Source organism: Brassica rapa, chromosome A03, assembly GCF_000309985.2.
Source record: "Brassica rapa cultivar Chiifu-401-42 chromosome A03, CAAS_Brap_v3.01, whole genome shotgun sequence".
In the NCBI taxonomy this organism is placed as follows: Eukaryota; Viridiplantae; Streptophyta; class Magnoliopsida; order Brassicales; family Brassicaceae; genus Brassica; species Brassica rapa.
Window position 1 is genome coordinate 1931626 of NC_024797.2, and position 25285 is coordinate 1956910.

Sequence of the window (25285 nt, forward strand, 5' to 3'; positions counted from 1 at the left end):
AAACTGGCCAGAATGTAATGATTGGCCCACGCTAAAACGTCGTCGTAACGAAGCTCCCATCATCAATCTAAAACGGCATCGTTTCTGGTGGCTCACACACTTGTCTCCATCGTTTCTCTCTCTATTTACCACCCCCACCACCAAAGCCTTTCATCTCTCTCCTCTTCTCTCCGGTTGACCCGATAAAGTTCTCCACCAGAGACGCACGGATCTCTCTCTCTCTCTCTTCGTAGATCTGCTCGTATTACGTCATCTGAGGTACGCTCCCCTTCTTCTTCCTCTTCTTGAAAATCTAGTTTCCTGATCTTCATCTGGTGATTAATCGCAGATCGGAACCTCTCGTTCTCAGATCTATTCGATCTTCTCCCTTCCCCTATGCTGTATCCCCAGATCTGTAATTATAATGGCGGAGACTCTCAAAGAAGACTCAATCACGATTCGAGAAGTCTGGAACGACAACCTCCTCGAGGAGTTCGCGTTAATCCGTGAGATCGTCGACAAATTCACCTACGTGGCGATGGACACGGAGTTCCCCGGCGTGGTCCTCAAGCCCGTCGAGACCTTCAAGCACAACAACGACCTCAACTACCGCACCCTCAAGGAGAACGTCGACCTCCTCAAGCTCATCCAAGTCGGCCTCACCTTCTCCGACGAGGACGGCAACCTCCCCACCTGCGGCGCCGACGACAAGTTCTGCGTCTGGCAGTTCAACTTCCGCGAGTTCAACATCGGCGAAGACATCTACGCGAGCGAGTCCATCGAGCTTCTCCGCCAGTGCGGGATCGATTTCAAGAAGAACCTCGAGAGAGGGATCGACGTGGCTCGCTTCGGGGAGCTCATGATGTCCTCCGGGATCGTGCTCAACGATTCCATCTCGTGGGTTACTTTCCACGGAGGTTATGATTTTGGTTATTTGGTGAAGCTGCTGACGTGTAAGGAGCTGCCGATCAAGCAGGCGGATTTCTTCAAGCTCTTGTATGTCTACTTCCCCACGGTGTACGATATCAAGCACTTGATGACGTTCTGCAACGGGCTGTTTGGTGGGTTGAACAGGCTCGCGGAGCTTATGGGGGTGGAGAGAGTTGGGGTTTGTCATCAGGCCGGGTCGGATAGCTTGCTTACGTTGGGGTCGTTTAGGAAGCTTAAGGAGCGGTATTTCCCTGGTTCGACTGAGAGATACTCTGGTGTGCTGTATGGTCTAGGTGTGGAAGATGGTGGTGGTACTAATGTTGCTAATTAAGAGAGAGAAATAATAAGGTTAATTATTGAGGGAAGTGGATTATTAGGTTTTTAGGATTTGTGAGTGTGTGGAGACCAATTAGAACTTGTCTATGTGTAAATTGGCAAAAATTGGTTTTTAGTAAGTGAATGTTGTGTCTTTGTTGTTCTTCTTTCAGGAAAACCCCCCTTTGATCAAATGAATGTATAATCAATTCAGCTACCCTTTTTATTAATAAATAATGGCCAAATTATAATTTTTATTCTTTTATTCGTGTTCTTGGTAATGGATCGGTAACTTAATGTTGGTGTTTCAAAAAAAAAAAAACTAAGACGAAAAGAAAAAGTGTTTTGAGAGTTCGAAGAATACCCTGTAAGTGATCCCTTTGTGTAAATAGTAAATACCGAAGATTTTGGAGACACAGTACCGACTACCGAGTCGAACAAGGGATTCATCAATGCTATGGAATCAAATCGTTAAAACAAATAAACTTCATTGATAATAAAAGATTGTTTTGAGTAAACGAACTGTTGAGAAGATTTAACATGTATTTTGGAAGAAAAAAACAAAAGGGAAAAGGCAAAAACACTAATACAAAGATAGTAATCTAAACTGAATAGGGGAAAACTACATCATCTTAAGCACGTTCTCCACGAATCCTTCTGGCCAATTGAATATCCTTGGGCATTATGGTAACCCTCTTAGCGTGAATGGCACAGAGATTGGTGTCCTCGAACAGACCCACAAGATAAGCCTCCGCCGCCTCCTGAAGAGCTAAAACAGCGTGGCTCTGAAACCTCAGATCCGTCTTAAAGTCCTGAGCAATCTCGCGAACAAGACGCTGGAAGGGGAGTTTACGGATCAGCAACTCCGTACTCTTCTGGTACTTTCTAATCTCACGAAGAGCCACGGTTCCGGGACGGTAACGGTGAGGCTTCTTCACTCCTCCGGTGGTCGGTGCAGACTTCCTCGCCGCCTGTGTAAAAGAAATTCGTTAGAGACAACAAGATCACAAACCCTAGATTCAATTTCAATTACAAAGGTAGAGAAGATCGAAAGAACAAACCTTGGTGGCGAGCTGCTTCCTGGGAGCTTTTCCTCCGGTGGATTTTCTTGCGGTTTGCTTCGTACGAGCCATTGTCTTCTTCTCAAAGATGCGAACTTTTTTTTGCAAGAGGTTTAGGAGGATTCGAAGAAAGTTGCAAGAGGCGAGATTTGTTTGATGAGAAACAGTAAAAGGTTGTTCCTTCCTTTATATAGATCGGATGTTTGGTCGGTTAATTTTTGGGAGGTACAGAAGAAGTACGATGTTAATATCTTCGACGGTCCAGATCTGTTTAACGATTTAGATAGCTGACGTGGCAATTAGCGCCTTCGCTTTTAATTGGCTCAGTTCTTGAAAGGATTGATGACGTGGAGATATGTGTTTCTTGACGTTTGGAGTAATGTTAATTTCGAATCATTCGTTGGTAATTAGCAATCTTGGGCAGAGACGTGTTTCTTGACTCTGATTAGACAAGCTCCGGTTCGGTTTCGAAATCAATTAAATTTTGGGTCACGTCCGGTTCTGTTTTGAAAACACATTTAAATTTTAAAACTCGAAACTCGGTATTACTTCTCCTTCACTCTTCTCAGACGGCGCCAAATCGCGGTAACTTTTTATTCTCCGATGGCTTCGACATTCGTCGCTCTCCATGATAGTTAACCAAATAAGTTCATGTAGAGCTTACGTTGTGATATCTTACCTGTTAAAACACTGTTTGTGATTTGATGTCACTTCGTTGATTATTGTTAGGCTAGTAGAGTAATGAGGAAACATAACTCAACACATAGAAAGACGAGGGTGTGGATGCAATGTCGTCGTAAGCTAAAAGTATTTTTGAATTACGAGGAGGTTCGGACGAAGCCCTAATCACATCATGTAATATTAGTTTCGTCAATAAAGTATTAATGTTTTTGCTTCTGTGTTCAGTTCGTAGTAATGGCATTGTAATTGTAACTTCTGAGTCGTCAAACTAGACAATGTTCATGGATGGCTGCTAATTAGACTGAAAAGAAAGTCAAGTAGTACAAGAGTTGGTACGTGCACTCGAACCTATGTACATCTTTCAACAATTCTACAAGCATGATTCAAAACGATAAATCAATGATAATCATTTTTAAAAAATTCCAATATTTATTTTTATACCAATATTTTGATCAAAAGAGCTCTTGAAAGTTTAATAACATGCAACGTAATCTAAAGTTGAAGAAATAAACATGAATTTGAGATTTCCAAACGAAGCCATCACTTGATGCGGTCCGCATTTTCATGTTCGTGTCATTTGAGGCCACTCTTTTCAAAACACTATGCTCAGGCCAGTATAATCAGTTTTTGTTGATAGCATTGCAATAATGGACTCTTGAAATTATTAACACCTGAGCCAAGCTCACTAGTATATCTACTGTAATTAAGTAGCAACCGCTCTCATAAATAAAGCTTTATGGTATCAGTTTAGAAATGTATCTATGTTAAGAAAAACTATTTGGTTTAAATATTTTTCACTAATGGAGTACTAGATCTGCGTAATTCTGAAGTAATCGATTGCCAGCCCGAAATAAAAACAAAGTAAAGTGGTGACAATGGGTATTGCCTCTCTATTGGCTCGGCCCAACATTTTATAACAACAAGGTTGGTTTTAAAATATTTCTAAACAACATTCTTGAATACAAGCTGAGTCACATTGGATTCCGAGGGTAATGGAATCCAGAAAATAAGAAAAGATAAACTATGTGCTATTTCAGAATGGCCTAAGATTCCCAAATAGATGTCAAATGCATAACTAAAAGTAAGCAAACAATGTGGACAGATATGGACAACACAGAGAAGCATTGAAGATGAACGCAGAAGAGTGGAGAAGTGGTCCATTACAGAATTTAATTGCATTTTGAAAGTGCTTCTTTTTTTGTGTATCTGTGGTCCAATTTTGGAAGTGAACAAAGCCTAACTTTGGGGTTCTTAAGAGAAGCAGACAAATTTCCTTCTCCTAGTTTTACCATGACATTATAAAAATATATGTAACATGTTTTCATTTCATTTAGATAGTTATACTTATTTCTAAAAGCATATTTGGAATGAATCGAGTGAGACAGATATACATCACTAGATTCACTAGGACACACGACTCAGAGCTGATTTATCTACAGATTTTTTCCCCACTTTTTATAGAGAAAGAAGACTAGTAATGCCATTTATCTTTCATTGGTCAAAAGACGAAACATAAAATAACTATTACTATTAGAACAAACACTAGCCAAAGTTTTCCACTTCCAAATATATAAAACAAAGTTTGAAAAATGACAAAACATATCATTAGTCATAACTGTATTCTTTTAACAAATAATTAACGGTTGGTGTGTAATCACCAAAACCAAAAAAGAACTTGATGAGTATATGGCCGACCCTGAGATTTTAGGGACATGTAGATGTGTCTATGTGAAAAATTGTTTTTACAAATTTAGAAGTTTTAATTTTTTTTTTTTGAAGCATATTTTAGATGTAATTGTTTTAAAAAAAATTAGCGGCATCTGACAAATGTTTCACTTAACATGTGGATGAGTAGGAAGAAGAAACCAAAGTCTTTTTCAGCAATGTGGATAAACCCAATCTCTCCCTCTCTATCGTTCACGCGCGCGGGACCAAGTCACTCTTAATCTTCTATGTTTTGTCTACTTTGAAACATTTCTATCTTCTTTTTTTGGTTGGATCGTTTTTACCTTTTCCTACTTTCTCTATTATTTGATATGATCATTTAAGAGTTCTTAAAATCATGGTGGTTTCGGCCTACAGTTCCTTCTTTATGTTCCTTTTTTTTTGTTGGAGCAAAGATCTAGAATATAATATTGTTTTGATAAAGGAGCTGACATAGAAAATTTTATATTATTGACTAATAAACAACTTTCCAAATCAATGTATATGTATTCGACAAAAAGTGTTATGAACGTTACGAGGACTTTGGTCAAAAAAAAAAAAACGTTACGAGGACTATGAGAGACAAACGGAATTCAGTCGAAAAACATTCGTGGCCGTTTGCCTAGGTATATAATTATGCTGCAAAGCCATGGAGGAACAACTTTAGCAGCGTTGCAAAGCAAAGCGAAAGATGAGGATAAAACATCGGTGACGTTCCATCATTTTCGTACATGAACCTGACATAAAGCTTCCTATGTTCTTTCTTTAATCTTTCTTTATAATATATTAAAGTATTTGTGCATTTTTAACTAACAATGTTTGAATGTTATTATTGTCTATGTCGTTAGCTAGTTTTCTTAGTCTTCGTTGATCACAAGCCAAGCGTATAACAACTAAATTAGCAAAAACAAAGCTTCACTGTTAAGCGAAACCTAACAACATAGATAACATGAAGCTGATACATAACCATCATCCCCTTATAATCAGCCTCATCGTCTTTCCATGAATAATTTTTGTAAAACAAAAAAAAAAATTCAGTGTAATGTCTTATATTTTAAGATGGATGGAGAGATAATTATAGTGTATAAATTTAGGAGCGTTTAATAAATACCAATCTAAAATCTTCAGCTTAAAAGTTAAGTACAGCTAGTTTAATTCACAATATGTTATTATTCTAATGTTTCTAATGTTTATTAAAGTATTGACATATTTCATATTTGCTGGAAACAAAAAGCCACCATAATTAATTATGGTTATTGCTCTGAGATGCCATTTTTTGTCTTGTGATCGATATATACAATTAAATTGTGATAGTTGACATATGACCATCAATCAAAAACAATCCCTATGAGCATCACATACATTCCTGTTTGTAGGCTAATGTCATTATATTATAAGTTCCATATTATATACTGCTTTTTAATTGGAAAAATAATGTTAATAATAATGTCAGTTAAATACCAGAATCTGTCGGAAACCACTCTTTTTGGGTCCGAGTTTAGTGTTCTCGACCTTTTCCTTAGTAGATTTATAGACTTGTGAAATTATTAAAAGAAAAGTAGAAAACAAACAAAAGAAGAACATATACTCCCTCAGTTTTTTAATATTTGACGTTTTAGAAAAAAAAAATTTTGTTCCAAATTATTTGACATTTTGAATTTTCTATATAAAATTTATTAATAATTAATGCTAGATGACCAATGATATTATAGTTTCTATTTTATTATTGGTTAAATTGTGGTTGGTAAATAATTAATGATGTTTTTGTTTAGAAAAATAAATGTTTCTTAATCTATTTGTACAATCCTAAAACGTTAATATAAAAAAAAACGGAGGAAATATATTTTATTGAAAAAACAAGAAAAGATAGACAATTGATGGTCTTTAATGTTAACAACCACACTGTCATTTACTAAAAATTAATTAATAATTTTGTTTATGTCGCTAATATGGACAACATAAGTCTCTGATTAAGATTCTCTCTACCACGGTACCAGCCTTCTTGGTCCGGAGACAATAAACATGAGTAGGTCCAAATCCATTTTCAAGAAAAATCTTAGTATGTATTATTTGCATAACATTTATGTTAATGTGAATGATTAATAGTTTGTAGGTCTGTTTAGAGAACGAGAGAGAAAATTTCCTCTGCCTTCTCACTAGAACTCAGCCGTGGGATTTGCGTCTCCGGCCGGCGGGTTTGGCTACCTAGCCACCGTCGGTCGGGTTTGTGTTGTCTTTAGAGTTTTTATTTTATTTAGTTTTTTGTTTGTGAGAAGGAAGGATCTCGGTCTCCTTTTGGTTCCGACTCCGGGAGATGGAAGCTTCGCAGCTCCGTCGTCGCTGACTTATGACTCTGGAGATGGAGGCTTTCAAAGCTCTGTTTGCCGGCTTAAGACTAAAGACGAAAGTAATTGGGTTAGTTACCGATCTATGGGAGGGTTATGTGTGTTGGAATGGTGGTTTGATGGAGCGGATGAAATCTCGTCGTTGGACGATTGAAGCTCTCCGATGAATGATGGTTCTGATGTGTGTGAAGCCTCTTCTCTGTGTTTGTGGCGTAAGGTATTGGATGAGATCTCGAACTATCGTTGATGCTCTCCGATGTTGAAACACATGAGATGGTGGGCTCGTTGTTAGTAATCCTGTTCCCGGCAGGTTTTCTGGTGGTTGATGTGGTGCAGACGAGGTTGTTCTCCGACGTTAAACTTTGGTCGGTGAAGTCATAGAGGGGGTCTCTCTGCGGTTCAACGCGTGTCCGTCACTTCCTCCTCTGTCATACACGTTTCGTGTGCGTGTCTTTAGTTCTGGGTGGGTTTAATTGGGCTTCTTTGGGCCTCATCCTTGTGGGTTTAAGTCTACTCGTTTGTGGGCTTATGTATACATTTCTAGCTTTTGTTTGGGCCTGTTTTGGCTTTGTTCTTGTACTTTTATCATGTTTAATACTCCCTCCGTTTTTTAATATAAGTCGTTTTACAGCTATACACGTAGATTAAGAAAACCATTAATTTTTTATATTTTCTAAACAAAAACATCATTCACTATTTACCTAACTACAATTCAACCAATAGAAAAATATAAGATATATTACCATTGGTCATACAACATTAATTATTAATAAATTTTACATAGAAAACCGAAAACGACATATAATTTGGAACAAAAAAGTTTCTCTAAAATGACTTATAATAAAAAACGGAGGGAGTATTAATATAAGATGACAAAAAAAAAATAGTTTGTAGGTCTGTTTACAAAAAAAAAAATAGTTTGTAGGTTAATATTTAATTAAGAAAAAGAAAAAAAAACAATACTCCCGAGGAGAGTCGTCATTACTATTCAAATTAGTCGAGCCGTGAAACTTAGGGCACTTCGTGTGGGGACAAGAGTGGTTATGAAATTGACGAATGTGATCGTTAATGTGACTCCCTTCGTCCACTCGCGTGTTAGTTGATTCCACACGAAACATAGACCTGATCACGCCGGATGTTCTCTCGACGCATGTACTACTCTTTGATTAACAATCATCACGCACCTCACTGTTTGGATATTTTTCTTTGTTGTGGTAATTTAGTCGTCGCATTTATCGGCTCTCGCGTGTAAAACGAGAAGCTTGCAATTTTTTTAATCTAACAATATATTTACACGCAAGCGAGAAACTTACAAAAATCTATATTTAATTATTTATTAATGCCAGATCTTTGGATGCGATCAAATGGCTACACACTCTCATCATTGGTAGTTTTCTTTAGCAATTATTTGACCACTGGTAACTAATTTCATATTAATGTCAATTATTGTACCAGTTAAATAGAGTTTCCCAAAAATAATTTCACGAATATATTTGACTTTTTATTACATATATGCTTACAGAACGGATGCTACATTAAAACGGAGCGATTGGTATAAAAACAAAGTAGTATGATCTGAAAATATCTTACACAATCATGTAAGAGAGAAAGTAGTTGATGTAGAGAGGTTACGACTAGTCCAAGTGTTGTGCTCAAGCATATTAATTAGATGCCTCTATACTGATCAACGGAGATATGTTTTCATAACTATAGATCGTGCAAAGAGTAAGGGTGTTATCGTTTTAAACCATTTTGTTTTTTACTAATTAGTAACTGATATATGTTATTGAAGTTCATCTATTTGTTTGTTTATGTTTTCAGTGCTTCGTATCACATTAAAATTCCATGTTACATTTTATGAACATTTTAATATAGATTTATTTGATATATATATACGTGAAAACGTTGTTCAAAAACAAAAATATACGTGAAAACTTTTATTTTATGTATACTAATTTTGGCTGAAGTCATGAGTTCATACTAAAATTAAAAATTCCATTTTTAATTTGCTTTTCTGATGGGACTAAATTTGTCGTACCTTCGATAAGACAGCAACTACGAGCTTAAGTCAAATTTCAGAAACTGGTCCCCACTTCATTTTACTGATTGGTCTCTTATTAGAGCATCTCCAACCCATAACACTATTATAGTGTCAAAACCACACTATTTTAGTGTAATTTTAGCACTAAAAAAAAGTTCTTCTCCAACCATAACACCAAATTTCACACTAAAAGCTATTTTATAATATTATATGTATTTATAGTTTTATTTTTCATTTATTTAATTGTCTATTTTATTAATAAATTAAGTGAATAGTGTTTTAGTGGGGTGAATAGTGTTTTAGTGTGGTGAATAGTGTCACACCAAATTTGGTGTGAAATTATAGTGTTGCACTAAAATGGTGTGATTTTTAGTGTTGGGTTGGAGAAGGTTTTTGTGTCAAAATCACACTAAAATAGTGTTTTGGAGTTGGGTTGGAGATGGCCTTACAACCAATAATGTAAATTTTAATTGTACGGTTGGATTCTCTTATCTGATCGCATGCCATTTCTTTTAGGGACCACAGTTGGCTGAAAAGTGCTATCTCGATACGTGACCACCTATATTTTTGGCCGAGTTTAATGACGTCAGTAATGGTCCCCCTTCCTCCTTGCTTTCGGTTTTCAATATCTCTGATTACAACTATTCATGGTCTATAACAAACAAGTATATTTTCTTCAGATTAATTACTTTGCGCCAAACTCTTTGCAGATTAATTAGGGGTTGAACCACTAAAGTTAGCTTGCTAAGATACATGTCCAAACTTTGCAAAAGTAATTTTCAGTTTTAGTTCGGCAAGACCTATGTTTTTTTCTTGTTTTGTCAACTTCAAAACCTATGTTAAGATATTGATGTAATTCTAGATATTAAATTAAGTATATCTAAGCTGATAAAATTCAGCGGTCCAAGCTTAATAATAAGTTTCTACTCCACAAACCTGAAGCAGAGCTCAAAAGTTTTTTTTTTTTTTTTTTTTGCTAAAAAGCAGAGCTCAAAAGTTACTCATGGATTTTCTCAAAGAAAAAACTACTCATGGTGGTGAAATGAGTTTAACCAATTCATATTCGTTGTGTGCTTGTTGGGTTTTGCTTTGAAAAGTGAGCAACTAGGGTTCAAACATTTTCAATGCGATATCATTTTTGCTGAAAATGATTACATGGTAATAAAACTCGGTTGCTTAACATATTCTGCAAAATAGTTTAGGTTTCGTACAAAAAAAATTGCAGCTACAAAAAAAGAAGTTAAAATGAGTTTCATGAATTCAGTTGTACTAAGATAAAAGCAAAGCAGGTATATAGTGAAAGAAAAAGAAAATCCAAAATATTTTCCTCGATAATAGACAGATATCATTTGCTCAGTGACAAAAGATTTAAGCCAAGCTACACGGAAGAAAATGGTACAATACTTTTCCTTTTTATCGCAATTCGTATCAATATCTTATCATACCTTTGCCGTCAACTCCTACCATCTTTATTCTTAAAACGATAGAGCTTTTCGTTGTCACAGTGAATCTTATTACTATGTTACTACTTTAGACCTAATCCCACACTTTACCACCATCAAATTATTGGTAGCTAAAAGAATATATAATAAATTTTAAAATAATGGCTACATGAATACATTTCAAACATTCAAACACACACATAGTATTACATACCCAAACGCCAAACCCTTATTTTTCATTATTGAGATAACATAACACTCAACACAAGAAAGATCGTCAACGCTGAGAAATCATCTTTCCTTTCTTCATCTTTCCCTCTCTGAAACAGAAGATTTTTTTAAAAGAAAACGATGGCGTTTCATCACAATCATTTCAATCACTTCACCGACCAACAACACCAGCCTCCTCTTCCTCCGCCGCCACAGCAGCAGGAACACCATTTCCACGAATCCACACCGCCTAACTGGCTCCTCCGCTCCGACAACAACTTTCTAAACCTCCACACTCCCGCCTCCGCCGCCGCAACAAGCTCTGATTCTCCTTCATCCGCCGCCGCTAACCAGTGGCTCTCTCGATCCTCCTCCTTCCTCCAACGCGGCGGCGGCGGCGCCAACAACAATAACGTCGGTTCTGGTGACGCCATGGAAAACGTCGCCGGCGGAGAGGAGTCGATGATCGGCGAGAATGCGAGACACAAGGCGGAGATACTCTCTCATCCACTATACGAGCAGCTGTTGTCGGCACACGTGGCGTGCCTGAGGATCGCAACGCCGGTGGATCAGCTTCCGAGGATCGACGCACAGCTCGCTCAGTCGCAGAACGTCGTGGCTAAGTACTCAACGTTAGACGCTGCTTCTCAAGGACTCATCTCCGGTGATGATAAGGAGCTTGACCACTTCATGGTAACTTAACTTCTCATTCCTTCTCACCAAATCTTAAAATTTTTATTTTATTTCCACTATTTTATTACTGGCTTTTTTATCAGACATGGTTTATTTTCTTCGGTTTAGGGAAAATAAAATCAATAATTTCGTTTTCTCTTTTTTTAGTTTATAGGATATGCGAGCATTGATAACTTATATGCTGTTCGTCACGGTTTGCAAATTTAATTTGACGATATGTTGGTGTTTTATATAAATAAATTAGAGAAGAAAGGAAAATTTTCTTTCATAGATTTGTACTTTGCACCGACACACATACATAGATCAGTGACCTGGTTGGATATAGTATTAGTCAGTTTAAGATTTGGATTTTAGTTTTGTACAGTTGAAATTTGACAACTGATGATTTTACTTCGAGTTGTATATAGTTTGGTTGAACGATACATTGGTCGTAGTTATGGATAATATTCATCTGACATAAACGATATAGTTTGTCATTTTCTGTGTGTATCCCATGTATATATCTTTAGACTTATGATTGTTGTCCTTTTAAATTTGTTTTGATCTGTTGTCTGAAAGATACATATATCATGCTTTTGTGCAGTCGCATTATGTACTATTGCTGTGCTCTTTTAAAGAACAACTACAACAACATGTTCGTGTCCATGCAATGGAAGCTGTTATGGCTTGTTGGGAGATTGAGCAGTCTCTTCAAAGCTTCACTGGTTAGTTTTTTCAGAAATTCACGTTTTATTTTTAACGCTATTATTGTAACTCTTGTGATGTATTGCATTGTAGCATTGACAAGAATATGTTTTCTACTTATTTTATTTGTTATTTCATTTCTGTTATATGGTATAGATTTCTTAAGGATTACGGTTGTTTGTTGGGTGAGACAGGAGTGTCTCCTGGTGAAGGCACAGGAGCAACAATGTCCGAAGACGAAGATGAGCAAGTAGAAAGTGATGCTCATTTGTTTGATGGAAGCTTAGATGGGTTGGGGTTTGGTCCTCTTGTCCCCACTGAGAGTGAGAGATCCTTGATGGAACGAGTTAGACAAGAACTCAAACATGAACTCAAGCAGGTAACAAATGATATATAAGTTTTTTCTTCAGTTAGTCTTTATACAAATTGTCTCATCTGTTAAGTTACATTGTCCATTGTTTGACAATTACTATTATCATTTGTTTTATTAATATAAAGAAAGCTTGTATAGTGACGTACGTCTATTATATATAGTTGATCTAACGATGTGAAATCATGTTTTTGTGAAAAGGGCTATAAGGAGAAAATTGTAGACATAAGAGAGGAGATATTGAGAAAGAGAAGAGCTGGGAAATTACCAGGAGACACCACCTCGGTTCTCAAAGCTTGGTGGCAGTCTCATTCTAAATGGCCTTACCCTACTGTGAGTCCTTATCCTAGTTACTTCTTCAATCACTGACATGGATACGTCTCAAGGGTTGCTTGTTATGTTCTATATAGCTTGGCTTACATCCGTGAATTCTTCATTTGCCTTCTAATCTCCTAAGTTTTAAATGAATGAGATGACTTTGGCAGGAGGAAGATAAGGCGAGGTTGGTGCAGGAGACGGGTTTGCAGCTCAAACAGATAAACAATTGGTTCATCAATCAAAGAAAGAGGAATTGGCATAGCAATCCATCTTCTTCCACCGCCTCAAAGAACAAACGCAGAAGGTACAAATATACGATTAAACGAATAATGCTAGTGTGACAAAGTGTATAGCTTAAATTTATATGTTAAGTGTGAACTTGTTTAGGCATGGTTAGATTAAAATTTTAGTTACATTTTCAAGAAAACATGGAGCATTGAATTTCGGAGATTTGTTTTATTATGAAGTAATGCAGGTGAAAATAGCGGAAGAGAGCGTTGAAGTCAGTTTGTAGCTGTGCATGGAAAGATCCAATAGCTTGATAGAAGGTTGGAGATGCAAAGATAAAACTCCTACACAAAACCAGCGTAGAAAGTATTTTTGTGACTTCATATGTTGTATTAGGGAGCACAAAAACCCCAAAAGACCAAGAAGTAGAAGCATGATTTGTAATATGAGGCTAAGATGGAATTTGTGATAGGATCGTTACTACCATCCCCATTATTATCATGTCTTGTGAATAACAAGGAGTTTCTCTTTTAACATTTGTGCAAACTGATTAATATTAGACGTACTAATATATTAGTATATAGTATACAATTAGACAATTAGTGGAATCACTTGCTAACCCTAGTACAAAATATATATGATAAGACCAACCTCTTTACGCCTGATCACATTCCGGAGCTGCAAAGGTTGCGGGCAAATGAACGAAAAATAGACTTTCTCCGCCGTTGACGGTTGTCGAAATTAGTAAAAACTTTATCATGAACTTTCCATTTGGGCCTGACTATTATCTTCGGTATCATCTCAAGCATCTTGGGCTTAGTATCCACTATGGGCCCAGTTGTGTCTTGACACATCCCAAGGGACTGAGTATCCATTATGGTTCAAATGCGTGAACACGAACGTTTCATACGTAGTCCCCTACCTCCAGTAAATTCGATTAATATGTACGAGTGTAAATTTTACTTATTCAGATCGGTTGCACGTAAATCAAACTAGCTTATGAATTTTTGGATTTGCTTCAATTCAGTTCGTTTTTTTTTCATGAAGATTAAGAGAGACTAGGGCTAATAGTGGCAATTCAATAGTAGCAGAAGGGAGTCTCCTTTAACTTTAAGAGACAAAAAGACACAGAGGAATAAGACTGCATGACGTGGTTTTTTGATTGGTCTTTGTCTTCTACTTATTACTATATGACAGTAGTCTGAGTGTTTCTCGATAGCTGGGCCAAAAGGCAGCTGTGTGTTATCTGTTATGTAGCAGTGACGAAACAGTCATTTCTGTTCTCTTTTGTCCTTATACATAATAGAGAAATTGCATTGTATAACAAACAAAAAAATTATAATTCACCATCTAACTAAAAAATAAGTTGACCATGATATTCAACATATTTTCTATCTTATTTGCCAAAATATCTTCTTAAAGTCACCGATGCAACCGTTTTGTGTTTTGTTTTCTCTTTTCTTTCATTAATTTTTTTTCTCCTCTCAAATCTTTGATTCTCGCAAACATATTTTTGATTTTTTACTATGGTTTTACTTTTGTAAGCAAAACTGGAAATATGATTGCATCAGGTTGATTTTAACTATTATTCAGATCTAGTGGTGGTGAGGGTTAACGATGATGAATCGGAAGCAGGTCAACTGATCAGAAAAAGAATAAGAGATGAAGAAAATAGCTTGCCAACAATATATGGTAGTAAGTAATAATGACAGTGAGCTGGCGAATGAGTGTCATTACTTCTGAAAAGAGGAGAAATTGAAGAAGATGACTTCATAGACTATACTATATTGGGTATAAAAAAACTATAGTATAGTATATTTTGTTTAGTACCGTAACTTTATATGTAAAGTTACTATACTATTTAATATATAGTATTATGTTTTTCACGTATTTCTATATTATTTCTTTTAAATTAAACAATCGGTTTTGTTTCTCTTCTATGTCATTTTGTATTTTTTTTCTTGGGATATAAAATTTGTTTTGTTCCAATGTAAGAAGATGTTATGTTTGAATGTTAGGATCATGTGTAGTTCGAAGATGTTATTTCCATCAACAAATGCTCTTATTTCTTTTTATACTATTTTACATATGATGCTCAATTAATGCAAATAGAACATACATTTATATACTATTTTATATAAGATTCATACTATGTATTATTTAGTGAACAAGTAAATGTGATTTCAAATGTAATTTATAGATTGTATTTGGGTTTATAGGATCCTACCTAGGGTTTAGATTTACTAAGTAGGAGTTTGGGTACAGCAGAGTTCGGTGGTTCATTATTTACGTATGTTGTGTTACATCTATATTATATTTGCAATATCTATAGGATTATGTTCTATTTGAAGGTACATACTATACTGTATATTTATTTTTCATTCTATTTGACAAGTTTGTTGTCTTTTCCTGCATATGGTTAATAAATTGGTGACGTTGTCTTCGATCTCTCATGTGATGCTAAACCACCACGTCATCTCTACCAGTAACCGGCAACCTGTACGCTGAAAGGACAAAACCGAACCTTTCTTTACCTAAATGTTAGTGAATTAATTATGTCAAAATCACTGATATATTCTTCATTTCCATTAGTGTCTTGTATATTGATCAAATTCTCCCTACGTAATAATGTTTTTTGACAAACAAAAAAATAGATAATAATGTTTTTTTCTTTTCCAATTTACAGTGCTGAATAAATTGAAAGATTCGCTATCTGAAAGTGACACGAAAAAAAAACAAAGTGATACAGATAAAACAAAGTACTAGTGGGTAACTAGGTGATAGAGAATAAAACAGAGACAAGGACGACAAGGAAACTGACAACATTCTTTCTTGCTCTATCATGAGCTTCTTTATGTTTTAAAGTTAGCCAATGTACGCGGAAAATTTCTGATCTGATATCATACAAAAAATATATAACAGAATAACAGTTCATAAAAATGTTTGATTCGTCTGGTGTTTCTGTAAAAAACTTTTGATATATGGCGAACTTATCTTGGTACGGCAACATTTTGTTGAGGTCACGACCTCTTAAATCAAATCGAATATAATAAAACTTTTGACAAATACGTTCGTTGTTGGTGTCACGATGCAGTTTATCTCTCTTATCACAAAACAAGCTGAAAGTTACCGTACAAATTAGGGCAACAAAGACTGTACATAAATAAAGTTACCTTTAGTAACAAGTAACAGCTAACAAATATGCAGTCTGTAACTCTAATGTACTAGTTTTTTAATTAAAAGTGCACCTCAACGTCACAATTTCCTATCTCGACTCGGACTGATATTTTGCCTTTACCATTGTTTTACATCAGATATAAGATTCGATTCCAAATATTATATATATATATATATGTCCATATAAATGTGAATACAAATATCTAAAATTTGAAAATTCAGCGAGGATGATTGACAATGAATGTTGTGACTTTCATGGGTGATCAAGTCTAGGTAGAGAAATACTTGTAAGGGAAAAATATAAAAATGTATGATTAAATTTTTAAAAGGGTAATACTATACAAATAAGTAAGATTTGAAGCATCATAGAGAAAGAGACATGTCGAGTGGTGGCAAGTGGTGTATCACTAGATTCACTACATAACAACCCAAACATCAATACATGTGAAAAGAACGTTTTAGGTACTTTTCCCTTTTTTCCTTTCATCCCCACTTCACTTCATTTCACACTCTTATCTTCAGTCTATCTCCACTCGTTTCTCGCTTTCTTTTTAAAAAACTTAGTTTTAAACGTTAAGGATAATATGATACTTGGCCTCCACTATCTTCAACCAGCTTTTAGATGCTTATGCTCGTACCCACCTTACCAATATCTCTGTATATTGGTAACCACTTCCAAATAATAATTTATAATTAATCGAAACGTGAAGATTGATTCTTTTAATTATTAAATTTATATTATTCTAGTTCGAGTAGCCGAACCAGGTTCTTGTGTCCGAAAAATTACAACAAAACTTTTGTGTATGTTCATGAGACTAATACGGAGTATAAGACTACACACTGTCTTTGCTCTCGCATGCTGCGACAGTCTCACTGATCAAAACATGTAAATTTATTTTCTTCTTATGCTGACACAACTATAACCTCTTTTGTGGTTCTGGTACAGTCTTTAATGTTTTGAACCTCCCACTCAACTCCAGTGATGCATGGTTTGATCATTTTTTACACATACTAAAGAAATAAATTGTTTCTCTTTTCAAGAACATTCTACAAATCTGAAGTGAAATTGATTAGATTTGTATATTGTAATAGTAAATGCTTATTTACAAAGAAAGATGAGAGAGAGCTACATATATAGAAAATGATTCTTTTTTTTCCACACATTATCAATATGCGAAAGAGCATTTACATAGACAATAATGACGTCATACTCGTACGTTATTTCTCAAATAAGCACAACGGAGAACATTCACATTTCGCCGTCACACGAACAAAGGGACTACTACTTAACGGTCAGAACGAGATCAGATCAACCCTCGCCGATCTAGGCTTTGTAACCGGAGATGCAGGCAACCTCGCCGTGAAATTAGGGAAAGAACCGTCCTCGTCCGCACGTACATCGTCCTCGAAATTGAGGGCGTAGCTCAACGCATCGTAGCTGAAATCCACAGGATAGCTCTGGCTCTGGTGTCTCTGGTGGTGGTGGTGGTTGTGATGAGCGCAGTTGTTGTTGCGGCACGTAACCTTGACGCGTGTCTTGACCCGGCGGCAACGTTCTCTGAGCTCGAGCTCCTGCGCCGTGGATTTGAGCCACTCGTAAGGAGATCGAGGTGTTCTCGGTCCGATCATCGCTTCAGGTTCAACCACCGCGTTGGCTCCTAGGCAGCAGATCGGAGATCTCATTCTGTGGGTAGTACTTCTCGTTGATCTAGCGGAAGAAGGAGAACTGCATTCATTGTACATCTCGAAAAAACTGAAACTGTAAGGAGAAGAGAAAATGTTTTGTTATAAAAACCAGAAAAGAAGGAATGTGAGAGAATATATAGGAGAAAATTAGGGAAGAAGATAAAAAAGACGTGGGTGGACAAGTGGGCTTGGGCTTGGGCCTGTAGCTCGCGTTTTCAAAGTGTTTGTTTTGGTAAAGTATTTTCCGCTGATTTTGGCGATGATCATAGTAGAAAAATGCTACATCTATATTATTAAAACTGAAGTACACTTTAGTAATGTTTGGAAACATGAATAGTACTATAACTGAAAATTGTTTGGAAACGAAGATAGCAGTACTACATTAATTGTATTTCCATATTTCACTCATATTACTTATATTGTCTTAACAATATTTCACATCATTAATTATATTACCATAATAATAATAGTGTAGATTTTATTTAGTAGTTAATCAATATTAGTTTTGTGTCAATTATAAAATCAAAAAAAGTAAAATAACTGAGTTTTGCATAAGGTTAAGCGTTTGTTTTAATTTGTTTTACTATAACATTTTTTTTTCAATCAGTGAAAAATTACGTAGCCAAAAACATAATTCAAAAACATGTTTAGTGAATAAAATCATAACTTAAATCAAAATAATAAAAATGAATTACATTCATTGTCACTTAATTTTTCACTCAATATAATTGCTTACTAAATAAAAAAACTCTTTCAGTTTCACTTAATTTAGCAAAACACATAAAAAATATCATTTATATTAGTTTATAAAATCAGTTAGGCATGAACACTAAATATCCACTTAGGTACGAGTCGTTCCTTTCGGGTATCGTTTTATTTTGTTTTAAAATTACTCACTCCTTGAATATTATAAATTTATGTGTAGGTTTTGAGTTGAATCTTTTTGAGTCTGGATGAGTTTGGTTCTGATGTATATGACCCTAAAATATCTAAATAACCAATGTATTTGAAACAGGTTTGGATATTTGTACCAAAAATAACCATATTATCTGATTCGATCTGGATCTTTTGAATACAATTAGTTATATTACGACATATCTAAAATATAAAACACTAATTATGAAAAACAAATATTAATGTATAAAAATATAAGTATAGTTTTATTTTAGTAATTTCATTAATTATATTACTTTAACAATATATCACATCATTAATTATATTTACCGTAAAAGTAATAATGTAGATTTTTATTTATTAGTTAATCAATATTAACTTTGTGCAATTATAAAAAAAATAAAAATGTAAGATAACCGAGTTTTGCATATGGTTAATAGTTTGGTTTAATATGTTTTACTAAAAATTTTTTTTGTCTTAGTTCCAATTGGTGAAAAATTACATAGCAAAACACATAATTCAAAGGCATAGTTTATATGAACAAGATAATAATTTAAATCAAAATAATTATAAAGTATTACATTTATTATCACTTAATATTTCACTTCATATAACTATTTTATTAAATAAAAAATTCTTTCTATTTTTCTTATTTTTGCCAAATATATAGAAAGAGTTTTCTTTTTAATCTATTTGCAAAATCAGTTAAGTATGGACATTCGGATACTCATTGAGGTACAAGTTGTTTCTTTCGGGATTAATTTTTTTGGATTTTTAAATTAGGCGCCACTTGGATATTATAAATTTATGTATGATGCTTGAGTTGGATCCTCTCGGGTCTGAATGATTTTGATTTTGATGTGTAGAAATATAAAAATATTTAATTAACCAATGTATCTGAAAAGAGTGTATATTTGTACCAAAAATAATCTTATTACCCGATTCAATCCAAATATTTTGAATACAATTAGTTATACGACGACACATCTTAAATATATAACACTAATGATAAAATAACAAATAATTTATAAAACCGTAAAAATTAACACCCGCACGGGCGTGCGGGTCAATCTCTAGTTGTATTTATATATAAAGTTTTCATTGCAAGAAAAAGTTATCTTCCACTAGGACTCACTGGAGTTTGTTGCTTTTTGACTTAAAAACAATAAGAGGTTGATACTATATAATGTACAGAAGAACACACACTGACACACAACTTTTTTTATTTTTGTCATAGGATCAGTAGACGCTGGGCAAAAATGGAAATAAGCTTTTTATCCAGCTAGAGAAATAGTATTTCACAAGCATACATACATACACGAATACTAAAATTATTCAACAAAGGTAAAATTTATGGACTTTTTGAAAAGCATGTACACCTGTATTGCTACTTGCACTTTGTGATAACCTTTGGAATTGGTGGTCTGACAAGTGACAACCAAATGCAGAGTGTGGCCTCCTTCAAAGTTCAGACCAAAGCTTTATGCATTGATATAGTGTTTGGCAAAATAACAAATATAACCCCTGAGTTGCTTAGACTTTACGTTTTAAACCCTGAGGTTTACTTTCTTTTATTAAAATTCTCAAATAAACCCCTCCATTGCTGTCTCTATTTTTTTCCTTCCCGAAGAATTTCGGCTGAGACTATTTCGGACCCTAAAACCCCTCTAGCGATCCAGTTTCAGTTAAGTGCACATCTTCAAAATCAAAACTTCCCGCCGTTTCAAGAGTGGAATAATCAACTTCGTGTCGTTTTTAGTGTAGACTCGCTCCTTGGTTCTGTGCCTCGGCCTTTGCCTGCTTCTTCCGCCAGAGATTCGCCACTCGAGAAATGAGATGGCTGAGGTATCTAAACCAATGGCGTGGAACGGCGAAAGAAGCATTCGATCAAGTCTCAATCGTTGCCAAGTTTCTCTGTTTGCTTCATGTCACCGATCGTTATATAATCTCCTCCACTCACGTCTGTAAATCATTGCAAGTTCATCTCTTTAGTTTATTTTTCTTACACAATCTCTAATTTCATTTTATTGGGTTTCAGGTTCAAGGTCCTAGCATGCTTCCGACGCTTAATCTCACCGGCGATGTCATTTTGGCGGAACATGTGTCGCACCGGTTCGGTAAAATTGGTCTTGGTGACGTTGTATTGGTTCGGTCTCCGACAGACCCAATGAAGATGGTGACAAAGCGTGTCTTGGGCTTAGAAGGGCATAGACTCTCTTTCTTTGCTGACCCATTGGTCGGTGATGACTCAGTCAACGTTGTGGTTAGCAATCTCTACATTCAAAGTTTGCATCTTTTGGTGAAAAAATGTGCAAAGTTCTAGGCTTGTCTGATATTGGGTTTATGTGTTGCTTTAGGTTCCAAAAGGTCTTGACCAAAAAAATTGACCAAAAAAAAAAAAAAAAAAAAAAAAGGTCATGTTTGGATTCAGGGAGATAACGTGCATGCTTCAACTGATTCACGTAATTTTGGACCTGTGCCTTACGATCTTATCGAAGGAAAAGCTCTTCTGCGGGTAAGTCTCTTGTACTCCGGAATTTTCTTTTCTAGCTCTATATTTGTTATGAAATACACAACTAGAAAATTCTCTGTTTGCTTCTCTAGGTCTGGCCACTACGATGCTTTGGGTCATTGAGGTGACGATCACGTTCGAGTTGTTTCAGCTGCTTTTGGAGTAAGATGCGTCAAGAGATTATTGCTTCATCGGTTTTGTTGTGTTGTTGTTCATACTCATTTGTGTTATCATTTAAATTTTGATAAAATCACAGAAGTGGGATAAGCATTTTTTTTGCCCTGTTTCCTTGTTGGCAATATTAGAGGAAGCCATGGATCTGAAGTTGGGAGTATACATGAAGCTATATCTAGTGTTAAGATTTATGTTGGATTTGGAAAAAATGTGGTGCCTTTTGGGATGATAATTGTTGCTTGAACAAAGTTTTAGATGTGTTGATCCGTTTGAGATGTGAAGCCAACCTGGAAGAAAGACAGACCGGTTTTTTATAAGCGTTTGCATAACCTAATTAAACTGAACTACTCTTGTCCTTTAGCGAGTGTTTCACATCGGATCGGATAGGTCTGACCGGGAACTAGTTGCTCTTGCCAACTGAACCGTGGATTATGTGTTTAACACCAGTTAATTGAGTTTCCCACTAATCTTATAAAATGTCAGTGACAAAAGTGCATTTATGGAGTTTAGGTGTGTGGTGTATTCAGTTAGATACAATCTTTAGTACTAATATCTTCATGGAAAACCACTATAATTGAATGTTACTAAATTAGTAGACAAAGAAAAGTGTAGTGATTAAGTTATGATAATAGCCATTAGCCAATTAAATTATAAACTTAGAAATCACAATTGATTATTCAAAGTTGCTTCATATTGTAAAAAGAAAGCAGATGAGTAAACTATTGATATGATTAGAACCTTTTACCAAAATCACAAAGCATATTGGTAAAAATCTACTATATGATATGATTACTGAATTGTTTATAGATGATAGTAATACCATGATATTCAAATGTCTCTTAGGTGGGGATGGTCATTGATTAACCAAATCTACAAAGTGGTGTGGAAGCAGAGAAGAAAATAATGGCAAATCAGCATAATATCATCATTATTGAAACCATGATATGTTAAAATATTGAATACTAGTACAACCTCATTGCTTCCTCCACTTTAATAATAGGGATATGAAAAATATCCCAGAGTAAAATAAGCATCTCATTCTTAATAATGAGATTCTCAAATTTGCTTTAGTTTAAATAACCATCAAAGTCTGTTATTGGTGTCAAGCCATCAATACATAAGATTCTTATGTTTAACATTATCACAGCATATACTTTATACTGCATGATATACCAGACATAGTTTTCCGTTAATCGAGGACTTTAACACGTTTTATACTCTCTCAGATACCCAAAATTCAATTTATTTGCTCTAAATCAATGACTCAAGATTACAAAATTACTCTAGCGATCATGTAACCACTAGCGTAAAAGACTTTCCTTGCTAAGAAAAAAAAAACAGCATAGAAATGTTTAAAAGGTAAAGCAAAAAATAGTGGTGACTCGAGATGATACTAGTAGATAGGTTGTAATAAGAAACAATAATCACATGACCCACTACCTGACCACGACCTGACCACGACCATGTTAAATCTAAATCTAAATCCACTGTCAAGACATTGAATCACCAGTAAAATACTTGAGTCTCTTGGATTGTTATGCGGAGGCTAGGTAAGCCTGGACACGTGTGTGGCTCATCCACACGTGTCGTAGTTGTGTGGGACGAGGTGGGTTGACGTTGCTAGCCTATTGCTTTAACACGATGTATGTCCCGACCATACAAAAGTAAGTGTTTTGTCCCTAACTCACCCAACATGAACCCCATGTGCCTCGCATTATTGATCACTACTATTTTAAGACTTTTAATTCTTAGATTCGTCTGAATTAACCCGTTACAATCGTCCTACCTACTTTAGTAATGTTATGTAATGTTTAATACTATTTGTACTTTAAAAAGTTATTATACTATCTTAATGTTATTAAGTTTGACATATTATATCAATACCAATGGTCTCATCCACCAGGAAGACATGACTATGTGTTTAGGTAACTTATCATCATGTTCATCGTTGTGCTAAAGAAAGATGTTGAGGAGATGTGTTGAGTAACCTTCTTTCCCATTTAGTCGATCAGCCAAGATTCTTTGCATCACCTTAGAATTGGATTTCTCTTATAAAACCAAGTCCAAAGCCAATGTTAACTATATTCTTCAAAGTCTCACCTAGCCTTTCATAGAATATTTGTGTTTGATGGCTACAAGCGAAGACCCATATTGGAATATCGTTTTTGAGAGATCTTTGCATGTCACGAACAATCAAAATATTAGACAGTATGTAATTATTTTTCAATGAGCAAAAGCAGCTTAAATTGTTTTTAAAATATAAAACATAGTTGCATGATTCTCCTCCACTGAAACTGCTCACTTTGCCTTCCCATCAGTCATTTCTTCAGTTGTGGTGTTGATTTTTTCTCTACCAGCAAAATATGTTCTTGCGGACTCACTTGGCCGATTAGTTAAAAACCAAATTGAAAAGAAATCCCAACTACCATGTGATATATAGAACCAGCTAGATGGATCATAGATGTATCTTGATAGGTACACTTTTATGTTTACAAGATTCTATATTTTTGTTGGATACTAGCAACTACTAACTAATATTTGATGGTAAGAGATTAGGTCTAACAAAGAAGACCAACTGCATGTTTCAGACCAACACATAAGATCAATAAATTTTTTTTCCCGACAAATAAAATCAATAAAATGTGGTTTAAAAAGTTTGATATCCAAGTTTTACCAAAAAACTAAAATTTCATAGAACTTTTAAATTAGGGCAATTGTCAATAATAGCACCTTTTGAAGTTTATGTCTCAAAAATAGCACTAGAAGGAGAAAGTCACAAAATGACATTCATTAAAGGGTAAAATATCTATAATACCCTTGGTTTAAAATTAAATAAACAAAATAAAATAAAAAAAAATAAAAATAAAAAAAATAAAAAAAATTTTTTTTTTATAGTTTCAGATTATATGTTTTCAGATTCGAAAATTTTATAATTTTTTTTTAAAAAAAAAAATTCAAATTTTTTTTTATTTTTTTTTCAGATTTTATTTTTATAATTTAAAAATACTTTTTGAAACTGTTTTTAAAATTTTTATTTTTTATTTTATTATTTATTATTTATAAAATTTTAAACTCTAATTCCAAAACCCCACCCCTTAACTCTAAACCCTAAGGTTTGGATTAATTAACCCTAGGGGTATAAGTGTACATTACCTCTTTAATGAAACCTATTTTTGTGACTTTGAGTCTTGAGTGCTACTTTGGGAACAAAAACTTGGTTTAGTGTTATTCTAGTCTTTTTCTCTTTAAATTACTCTTACACTTAATTGTATATTTGACTTTGTTAGAAATAAAAAAATTGTATATTTGACTTTTTCTTAAATTGGTCTTACTAACATATGTTGGAAACAGGTAATTGTCCATCTCGTAAATTTTTGTTTTTCAGGGAAATATCTAGTTGAATTAATAAAATTAATGTTCTGAATCGGCAGTTATGAGTCTTATGACCATCGGATCGCGACAGCAATAAAAGACCATAGGAATTGTAAATCCGGGCTCTTGGGCGCAAAACAACAGGCAATGAGCGTTACGTAATACCGCACCTTTTCCGGGAAAGGTACGAGCTGGCATCTCTCTCAGTCATCATCACACGTGGCAGCTTTTCTAACTGCCCACACGTGTCGTCCTTCTCAGCCGTCGGATCAAGAACCCGATTCTTTCCGAAACGGCCAAACCGCCAAGTTGAAAAAAGGAAAAAAAAGGCAAAAATAAATAAATAATAACTGCTAACCATGGTTAAGTTTGACTAACCCGCCAGAGAATCACCCAAAACTCGAAAAAGGTCAAACTTTTTGGCAATATTTACATTTCTGCCATTGGATACGTTCTGCTATAAATTTGG

General features: G+C 34.9%; 5 protein-coding genes across 6 annotated transcripts; 3 read left to right on the forward strand and 2 right to left on the reverse strand.

The window, feature by feature from the left end:
• LOC103855893 (probable CCR4-associated factor 1 homolog 10) lies at window positions 1-1484 on the forward strand. Its single transcript, XM_009132940.3, has 2 exons — window positions 1-258; window positions 329-1484. Exon 2 carries the CDS (start codon window positions 404-406, stop codon window positions 1238-1240), a length of 837 nt encoding a protein of 278 aa, XP_009131188.1. The 5' UTR covers window positions 1-258; window positions 329-403; the 3' UTR covers window positions 1241-1484.
• A 208-nt stretch (window positions 1485-1692) lies between these two features.
• On the reverse strand, window positions 1693-2491 carry LOC103855894 (histone H3.3). The gene is made up of 2 exons (XM_009132941.3): window positions 2286-2491; window positions 1693-2195 (listed from the first exon to the last, which is right to left on the reverse strand). Exons 1-2 carry the CDS (start codon window positions 2355-2357, stop codon window positions 1857-1859), a joined length of 411 nt encoding a protein of 136 aa, XP_009131189.1. The 5' UTR covers window positions 2358-2491; the 3' UTR covers window positions 1693-1856.
• A 7157-nt stretch (window positions 2492-9648) lies between these two features.
• Window positions 9649-13577, forward strand: LOC103855895 (homeobox protein knotted-1-like 4). 2 transcript variants are annotated; one of them, XM_018657028.2, is made up of 6 exons: window positions 9649-11401; window positions 11985-12105; window positions 12280-12464; window positions 12657-12788; window positions 12941-13077; window positions 13249-13577. In XM_018657028.2, the coding sequence occupies exons 1-6, from the start codon at window positions 10850-10852 to the stop codon at window positions 13250-13252; spliced, it is 1131 nt and encodes a 376-aa protein (XP_018512544.2). In that variant the 5' UTR covers window positions 9649-10849; the 3' UTR covers window positions 13253-13577. The 2 variants fall into 2 exon arrangements, with proteins under 2 accessions (XP_018512544.2, XP_033142800.1); XM_033286909.1 differs by having other exon boundaries at window positions 10179-11401; window positions 13241-13577.
• A 3657-nt stretch (window positions 13578-17234) lies between these two features.
• Window positions 17235-17982, reverse strand: LOC103855896. Its single transcript, XM_009132943.3, has one exon. The coding sequence runs from the start codon at window positions 17919-17921 to the stop codon at window positions 17472-17474; it is 450 nt and encodes a 149-aa protein (XP_009131191.1). The 5' UTR covers window positions 17922-17982; the 3' UTR covers window positions 17235-17471.
• Window positions 17983-19861: 1879 nt separating this feature from the next.
• On the forward strand, window positions 19862-21730 carry LOC103855898 (mitochondrial inner membrane protease subunit 1). Its single transcript, XM_033286919.1, has 5 exons — window positions 19862-20718; window positions 20797-21021; window positions 21116-21125; window positions 21173-21273; window positions 21363-21730. The coding sequence occupies exons 1-5, from the start codon at window positions 20590-20592 to the stop codon at window positions 21396-21398; spliced, it is 501 nt and encodes a 166-aa protein (XP_033142810.1). The 5' UTR covers window positions 19862-20589; the 3' UTR covers window positions 21399-21730.
• The last annotated feature ends 3555 nt before the right edge of the window (window positions 21731-25285 follow it).

Excerpts from the sequence above, each read along its gene's own strand:
- LOC103855893 (XM_009132940.3), top strand. The coding sequence starts at position 404 with ATGGCGGAGACTCTCAAAGAAGACTCAATCACGATTCGAGAAGTCTGG.
- LOC103855894 (XM_009132941.3), bottom strand. The coding sequence starts at position 2,357 with ATGGCTCGTACGAAGCAAACCGCAAGAAAATCCACCGGAGGAAAAGCT. Across the intron at positions 2,196-2,285 it reads GGAAGCAGCTCGCCACCAAG|GCGGCGAGGAAGTCTGCACC; the intron begins GTTTGTTCTTTC and ends TCTTTTACACAG.
- LOC103855895 (XM_033286909.1), top strand. The coding sequence starts at position 10,850 with ATGGCGTTTCATCACAATCATTTCAATCACTTCACCGACCAACAACAC. Across the intron at positions 12,789-12,940 it reads CTAAATGGCCTTACCCTACT|GAGGAAGATAAGGCGAGGTT; the intron begins GTGAGTCCTTAT and ends TGACTTTGGCAG. Across the intron at positions 13,078-13,240 it reads TCAAAGAACAAACGCAGAAG|TAATGCAGGTGAAAATAGCG; the intron begins GTACAAATATAC and ends TTTATTATGAAG.
- LOC103855896 (XM_009132943.3), bottom strand. The coding sequence starts at position 17,921 with ATGTACAATGAATGCAGTTCTCCTTCTTCCGCTAGATCAACGAGAAGT.
- LOC103855898 (XM_033286919.1), top strand. The coding sequence starts at position 20,590 with ATGAGATGGCTGAGGTATCTAAACCAATGGCGTGGAACGGCGAAAGAA. Across the intron at positions 20,719-20,796 it reads ATATAATCTCCTCCACTCAC|GTTCAAGGTCCTAGCATGCT; the intron begins GTCTGTAAATCA and ends ATTGGGTTTCAG. Across the intron at positions 21,274-21,362 it reads AAGGAAAAGCTCTTCTGCGG|GTCTGGCCACTACGATGCTT; the intron begins GTAAGTCTCTTG and ends TTGCTTCTCTAG.